Here is an 8,656-nt window from a genome sequence, read left to right as displayed (position 1 = left end):
TCAAAACAGCACTTCAATTGACCGGGGCAGCTCTAGCTGTGCAGAAATTTGACGAACTGACTTGATGGAAAGGTGGCATCCTATGATGGTGCCACATTGAAAGTCACTGAGCTCTTCAGTAAGGCCATTTGACTGCCAATGTTTGTCTATGGAGATTGCATGGCCATGTGCAAAATTTTATAGACCTGTCAGCAACAGGTGTGGCTGAAATAGCCAAATCCACAAATTTGAAGTGGTGTCCACATACGTTTGTATATATAGTGTATATCTGTCTGCTTTAAATGACTCTCACAAACCAATCTGGCCCCTTCTGACACAATAACCTGGATTATAGTGACACCTGCTGGAAACCACTTAACACAAATTATGCTGGTAACTATTTCGATGCTGGTAACAACTGAACATCATAACCCTGAGAACCACCAGAACCTGTTAGCGTCAATTGAGACAAATCAGTGTGAGAAAGAGAGACAACGCATTGATCCACTCCTTTAATTCATCAACAACATTCTGTGCAATTACTCTACAAATAACACACACGAAAAGCATTCACGTACATGCGCACAAGCACACCTCAAAAGAGGAATTGATGGTTGATCATACAAGCACCCAGCCATGATTATCAGTCTTTCACATAACAAAAGAAATACAAATCCCTTTTACACAATTACACACACTCAAACAAGAGACCACAGAACACAAGGGCAAACTTAATTCACAATCTGAAATACACATCTCAATCATTATTTTGAGAAAAAATACATAAATGTATTAGTATTTAAAATAACATTTTCAATATTTGGATGCAAATACTAACATAAAAAAAATGTGTCTTTAAACAATTTTGTGTCAGCTCTTCTCTAGGCTTCTATGGTTACATTGATAGCTGGTTTCTACATGGTAGACTGTCCATTCTCCTATTCAACTCTACTAAGTACCAGACATAAAAGTCTTTAGTCAATCCCCTAATGTGCATATTACCACGTTAACCATTTCAGTGTCACGACATACGTAGAGCGTTAGTTTTTCCTCCTATGAAGTCCCGGTGCATAAGAATGTCGTACAAAATTAAAACTACAAAACATCAGAAGAAACTAAAAATACACATAACACAGGAGGCTGTTGAGGGGAGGACGGCTCATACTAATGTCTGGAACGGCATTCATGGAATTGCATCAAATACATGGAAAATGTATGTTTGATGTATTTGATACCATTCCATTAATTCCGCTCCAGCCATTACCACGAGCTTGTCCTCCCCAATTAAGGTACCATCAACCTCCTGTGACATAACTATTGAAGTGCCTTGTGGGTAGTCATTTGTACCCAACAATCAAGATGACAGAAAGAGAAACAAAGAAAAACGTTGACATCAAAAACACTGGTAGGACAGAATGCAGTAACATGGCTACCGCAGTAAACTCTGTGTGCTTCAAGAAGATGCACAAGGCTTTTTACGTCTCGATTTTCAAAGCATTAAGCTAAGAACATTAACGACTTCATAGTTAAGAACACTATAACAATATGGAAGACAATTAAACGCATTCTACAAGTACCAATATCACTCCATAAAAACACAACCTTATGGAACAAACCTTGGATAGCTTTTCAGAATTCACAGATAAAGGATGAGTCAGATAAGGATGTTCATTTGATAGGGACGATATACAAAACCTTGCCAGGAGCATATCAAACTGACAATCTCTTAGAAAAAAAGAAACTGTTGGAACCAAGACTTAAAAAGAACTGATGTTGGCACAAGATGGAGGGAAAGTTGGAGCATAACTAATGAAATTACTGTTAACGAAAATGCTTAACCCAGTATAAACCAATCTATAGAATTGATGATACAGTACAAGAGACAAAATTCACAAATTCTACAGCACAACAGCAGAGTCATGTCCCAAGTGTAAAACTATAATGGGTGTGTTCTGGGCGTTTGTAATATTCAGAACGGATATCAGATTGAATTTGCCATTAACAATGGACAGAGTGCTTGGACGCTTGGACACTGGACGCTTTGGATGAGTAGGGTTGATCCGAATGTTCTGACCTCACAACGGCAGTCAAGCACCCAAGCTAACTTGCTAAAGTTGGCTAGCTACTGTACTTCGACATAAATGAGAGAACACCTCATTCTGACCATTTTATTCACCCTAGCAGAGCTGGTTAGGGTGTTTTCATGTTGTCTAGAGCGTTGGTGCCGTAACTGTGCTGCCGGCAACAACTGAATTACGTTTTTTGCTGATGTTTACTGACACCGTTCATATCCAATGGGTGTTTGCAAATTCATCAGTTATTCTGCACTCAGACCAGAGTGCTCTGAAATCGGATATCCAGAGTGAATTTACAAACGCATCCAATAATCCAGTCTTTTTTTGTAGGCGGAGCTAGAAAGTTGGCTGTCAGAAGTATTACAATGTTACTCTTAATCCGTCAGTATGCATATTTCAAGACATGGAATATAGGGGTGTTGAGATACCCAATGATACGATTATTTTCTTTTCTCAAAGCACTGGAGATGGGGGTGTGTGCTAATGGGTCTGGGCAGGTGTGATGTAGTTGATGTTTGTGTGATGTTGTCCGTTGTGTGCTTTGTAAAACATCAAATAAAATTAAATCTTACAACAACAAAAAAGAAGATTCACAATGCTCTAGCTTGAGGAAGTAAGAGCTAAACTCACGTACTGAATGGATGTAGGTGTGATTGTTGTTTTAACTGTTGGGAGTAACCTCATTAAGACCGGAGTGGAAAAGCAAGACTCTGGGATACAGTAAACAGTAAAACAACATGTTTTCAACATTAAGACAACATGATGACGTTGTCTTAAGACCAGAGGCTGTAGTTTGACAGTAAGTCCAGTTTATCTTCTTTCATCTCTCTAAAGCCCTTTAGCTGTATAGTAAGTCAGCTACAACAATACTGGGCCACAACTATTAGTCTATTTTAAGACGTAATTTACATGATGCTCTTAACCCCTTCAGTGACATATACCTGCAGTTGGCTGCTTTCTAAAACCACTGTAGTTTCCCTGGGCATCTGGACATAGCATCCTCCTCCTCTTCTCTTCGTACAATTCTCCTATTCGGAATGTTCCTTGCGTTGCTGCTATAATGCATTACAATATCTAGGAATATCCAGTCATATACAACTCATCCTTGTATTGGAACATGTCCCTTTGCCATTCCCTGAGTGGTTTGTCTGTCTATAGCACAGTCTGAAATGGCACCCTACTCCCTAGTGCACTACTTTTGGCTGGAAGTGCACTGTATGGAATCGAGCACCATTTCAACTTGCCCTCCGTCTATCTCAGTACATGGATTCACTGTCTCTGAGGTTTCCAAACGGCAGACTGAAGGTGCTGCCCAGTCTCTTGGTGACTCCTCCCCCTTCCCTGTTTTTCTTCCTGTTCCAGTTGAGTAAGGAGACGGAGCTCTGGGCCTTAGCCCCACCCATGGACCGTTGCCAAGCGTTCTCTTTGTCTCCACTGGGGGAGAGCATCACTGACCTCCTCTCCACCTGAACAAACACACACAACACACATTACTGATGCACCAAAGCACTCGAACGCACACACACACACACACACACACACAACTACATGTGTTTCGTGTGTGTGCAGTGCTATGAAACATACCTGTGTTTCGTGTGTGTGCAGTGCTATGAAACATACCTGTGTGTCGTGTGTGTGCAGTGCTATGAAACATACCTGTGTGTCGTGTGTGTGCAGTGCTATGAAACATACCTGTGTATCGTGTGTGTGCAGTGCTATGAAACATACCTGTGTATCGTGTGTGTGCAGTGCTATGAAACATACCTGTGTATCGTGTGTGTGCAGTGCTATGAAACATACCTGTGTATCGTGTGTGTGCAGTGCTATGAAACATACCTGTGTATCGTGTGTGTGCAGTGCTATGAAACATACCTGTGTATCGTGTGTGTGCAGTGCTATGAAACATACCTGTGTATCGTGTGTGTGCAGTGCTATGAAACATACCTGTGTATCGTGTGTGTGCAGTGCTATGAAACATACCTGTGTGTCGTGTGTGTGCAGTGCTATGAAACATACCTGTGTGTCGTGTGTGTGCAGTGCTATGAAACATACCTGTGTATCGTGTGTGTGCAGTGCTATGAAACATACCTGTGTATCGTGTGTGTGCAGTGCTATGAAACATACCTGTGTATCGTGTGTGTGCAGTGCTATGAAACATACCTGTGTGTCGTGTGTGTGCAGTGCTATGAAACATACCTGTGTATCGTGTGTGTGCAGTGCTATGAAACATACCTGTGTGTCGTGTGTGTGCAGTGTGATGACGCTGAGCTCCACTCCTCGGTCACTGCAGCTCTTCAGGTTGTGGACCACCTCTCCATGTTTAGCCCACTTACAGTTCTCTCCATCCACCGCCACGATGTAGTCCCCCTCTCTCAGACCTGCCTCCTGAGAACACACACATACACAGTATATTTCAGTGGGGCATGAAATACTGTACATTTTCAGTTCGAGGAAATAGGAATAATAGGAATGCAAAGGAGGGTTAAGACGAGAGACAGGGTACTACCATCTCACCTCAGCACATCCCCCCGGCACGACTCCAGCCACCAGAACAGGAGAGTCTCCTCTGAGAGTTAGCCCCAGACCCCCCTCCCCTCGCTGGAGACACACCAAACGCACCGGCCCCCAGCGCGCCCGTGCACAGAACACTGACAAGGGACCCTGCAGGGGAGACAGCGAGAGACCATCTTCATTATAGGACTCATCATTCATTTAAAAAACATCACCATCAAAATCAGTCAGTCATCGGCGTCATCATTTACATTTAACTCATTTAGCAGACGCTCTTATCCAGAGCCACCTACAGTTAGTGCATTCATCTTAAGACGGCTAGGTGGAATGAACATCATCCTCGTCATCAGTCACCATCATCAGTCTTACCATTTGTATTTTATTTATTTAACTAGGCAAGTCAGTTAAGAACAAATTCTTATTTACAATGACGGTCTGCCAAAAGGCAAAAGGCTTCCTGCGGGGACGGGGGCTGGGATTAAAAATAAAAAATAAAATAAAAATATACGAAAAAATAAAAAGAGGAACACCACAACACTACATAAAGAGAGACCTAAGACAACAACATAGCATGGCAGCAACACAAGACAACATAGCATGGTACCAACACAACAGGGTAGCAGCACAAAACACGGTACAAACATTATTGGGCACAGACAACAGCACAAAGGGCAAGAAGGTAGAGACAACAAAACATAATGTGAAGCAGCCACAACTGTCAGTAAGAGAGTGTCCATGATTGAGTCTTTGAATGAAGAGATTGAGATAAAACTGTCCAGTTTGAGAGTTTTTTGCAGCTCGTAACAGTTGCTAGCTGCAGTGAACTGAAAAGACGAGCGACCCAGGGAGGTGTGGTTTGGGGACCTTTAACAGAATGTTACTGGCAGAACGGTGTTGTATGTGGAGGATAAGGGCTGCAGTAGGTATCTCAGATAGTGGGGAGAGGCCTAGAGGGTTTTATAAATAAGCATCAACCAGTGGGTCTTGCGACGCGTATACAGAAATGACCAGATTACAGAGGAGTATAGAGTGTAGTGATGTGTCCTATAAGGAGCATTGGTGGCAAATCTGATGGCCGAATGGTAAAGAACCGCTCGATAGCACCCTTACCTGTCGATCTATAAATTACATCTCAGTAATCTAGCATGGGTAGGATGGTCATCTGTAATCAAAGCGATTACGATAGAGGAAACCAAGTCTAGATTTAACCTTAGCCTGTAGCTATGATATGTGCTGAGAGAAGGACAGTGTACCATCTAGGCATACTCCCAAGTACTTGTATGAGGTGACTACCTCAAGCTCTAAACCCTCAAAGGTAGTAATCACACTTGTGGGGAGAGGGGCATTCTTCTTACCAAACCACATGACATTAGTTTTGAAGGTGTTCAGAACAAGGTTAAGGGCAGAGAAAGCTTGTTGGACACTAAGAAAGCTTTGTTGTAGAGGGTTTAACACATAATCCAGGGAGGAGTCAGCTGAGTATAAGACTGTATATCTGTATATAAATGGATGAGAGAGCTTCCTTCTGCCTGAGCTATGTTGTTGATGAAAATTGAGAAGAGCGTGGGGCCTAGGATCGAGCTTTGGGTACTCCCTTGGTGACAGGCAGTGGTTGAGACAGCAGATGTTCTGACTTTATACACTGCACTCTTTGAGAGAGGTAGTTAGCAAACCAGGCCAAAGACCCCTCAGAGACACCAATACTCCTTAGCCGGCCCACAAGTATGGAATGGTCTACCGTATAAAAGCTTTGGCCAAGTCAATAAAAATAGCAGCACAACATTGATTAGAATCAAGGGCAATGGTGACATCATTGACACATCCATAACCTGAGTGGAAACCAGATTGCATACCAGAGAGAATACTGTAGACATCAAGAATGCCAGTCAGTTGAATATTGACAAGTTTTCCAACACTTTTGATAAACAGGGCAAAATAGAAATTGGCCTATAACAGTTGATTAGGAATCCTGACTTCAACGAAGTGTTGATTAAAGAGCTCAGCCATGTGCTCCTTGTCAGTAACAACCACATCAATATTAAGAGACATGGGTAGCTGTGAGGAGGGTTTATTCTCCAGGTCTTTAACAGTTTTCCAGAACTTCTTGGTGTTAGACCCACAGAGAGAACTGATCCTTAAAGTAACTAACTTTGGCCTTCTGGATAGTCTAAGTGCACTTAGTTCTCATTTGCCTGAATGAGAGCCAGTCAGGCTGAGTATGCGTGTGCCGAGTGATTTGGCAAATGGAATTCTTGACGTGGAGTAACTCTGCCAGATCATGGTACAACCAGAGGCTGAACCTGTTTTTAATTCTCATTTTCTTTATGGGGGTGTGTTTGTTAACAATTCCACTGAAAATATAAAAAAGAAGGTCCAAGCGAATTCGACAGAGGGGATCAAGTTGATTCTATACCAATTACAGAGACCAGGTAATGAAGGAAGGCTTGCTCATGAAAGTTTTTTAGCAAGCATCTATGACCAATCAGGACAGGTCGTTTCACAGAGCAGCCATTACGAACACAGGCTGTGATCACTAAGATCATTACAGAAAACACCTGACTGATACCTATCAGGATTATTTGTAAGGATAACATCAAGGAGAGTAGCCTTTTCTGGGTGTTTGGAGTCATATCTCGTGGGATTGGTAATAATCTGAGAAATATTTAGAGTCCCATTGCTTTAGGACCTGGCCAGGTGGTTTAAGCATGTCCCAGTTTAGGTAACCTAGCAGGACAAATTCAGATTTAGCTTAAATGGGCCAGGAGAGAGCTTAGGGCATTTAGGGTACAGGCCGGTGCTGATGATGGACGATAACACCCAGCAACAGTCAACAAAGAGCTATTTGAAAGTTTAACGCTTAAAACCATCATATCAAATTGTTGGGGGACAGACTTGGTGGCGACAACCGAGCAATGAATGTGTTCCTTGGTAAAAGATTGCCACTCCACCACCTTTGGAAGATCTGTCTTGCCGAAAAAGGTTATAACCAGAAAGGTTAACATCAGTGTTCAAAACAATCTTTCTTAATCACGTCTCAGTAATGACCAACACATCTGGATTGGAGCTGTGAACCCACACTTTCAATTTATCCATTTTAGGTAATAAGCTTCTAGTGTTAACGTGCAGAAAACCCAGGCTTTTACGAGAGCAGAAATCAGTGAAGCAAATATCAGAGCACATATCAGAATTAGAGCTAGCAACAGTAGATGGGCCAGGGTGTACATGCACATGTCCAGATATCATCAGCAGTAATACAATCAGGGCACGGCAGAGGACAGACGGATCTCTACAGTGTTGATTTATGACACTTGAATGTGCATTAGATGGCAACAAGATCATATTGTACAGCAGTTTCATCAGGTAACATGAATACAAAGAGGTGGTTAGAATAGGATGGGAGGCCAAAAGTCTGTGTAACCAATAGAGTCAGAGTCCTGAGTGTGGGAACAAACAGTCTATCCCAAGGTTGGCTAAACAAGCAAGTTCATAGTCAACAAAGCAAGCAGGAGTCATGAGGCAAATAGCACAAAGCACAAGAAAAAAAATATTGACTTGGGGCTAGCCATTGTAAGTTCAGAGTCACTCGCCCCAACAGTGCGTGTGTGCTGGAGGCGAGTGAAAGATCGGGAGAGAGGGGGGAGTGTGGTGGGGGTACCTGTACCAGACAGGGAGAGACAGGCCAGGGCAGACAGTGAACAGAAGGCTAGGTGGAATCCAAGCAGCAGTCAACGGGAGTAGGTGTCACACCCACTTGGGAGAAGCTTTTTTTGGGAGGCAGATTCCTTGAAGAAAATTCCAGCCTATCTAGCTAGCAAGTCTGTCCGTTTTTTTCCCCACGTGGAAAAGGAGGTCTTTAGCTAGCTATATCTCTTCAGTTTCAACGAATGGTCCTTACCGACATCCAAACAAAGTTGTCCTGTGGCTGTTGTATTTGAAATCCTCTTCAGATGTGATCAAAGCAACAATATTGTTTCTTATTGAGTTAATTTACAATTTAAGTGCCATGGCTGCATATCAGTTGAAAATAGAGGTGAATCCAGGGGGTACTGTATTGTAATGGCCTCTGCACAGATGGAGGGGGCTTCAAATGC

At 42.7% G+C, this 8,656-nt stretch overlaps 1 protein-coding gene across 1 annotated transcript in view; it reads right to left on the bottom strand.

Moving 5' to 3' along the window:
- Positions 1-492: 492 nt before the first annotated feature.
- The window catches only part of LOC120052108 (rhophilin-1-like), a 54,558-nt gene continuing 46,394 nt past the window's right edge, over positions 493-8,656 (bottom strand). Inside the window, exons 15-17 of the mRNA XM_038998958.1 lie at positions 4,569-4,715; positions 4,287-4,439; positions 493-3,520 (exon numbers count right to left, since the gene is read on the bottom strand). Coding sequence (XP_038854886.1) covers positions 3,311-3,520; positions 4,287-4,439; positions 4,569-4,715 — 510 coding nt within the window. The 3' untranslated portion in view covers positions 493-3,310. The remainder of the gene's footprint in view (positions 3,521-4,286; positions 4,440-4,568; positions 4,716-8,656) is intronic.

The sequence above is a fragment of the Salvelinus namaycush genome, chromosome 8, assembly GCF_016432855.1.
Source record: "Salvelinus namaycush isolate Seneca chromosome 8, SaNama_1.0, whole genome shotgun sequence".
NCBI classification, from domain to species: Eukaryota; Metazoa; Chordata; class Actinopteri; order Salmoniformes; family Salmonidae; genus Salvelinus; species Salvelinus namaycush.
This window is presented reverse-complemented; position numbering and strand designations above follow the sequence as displayed.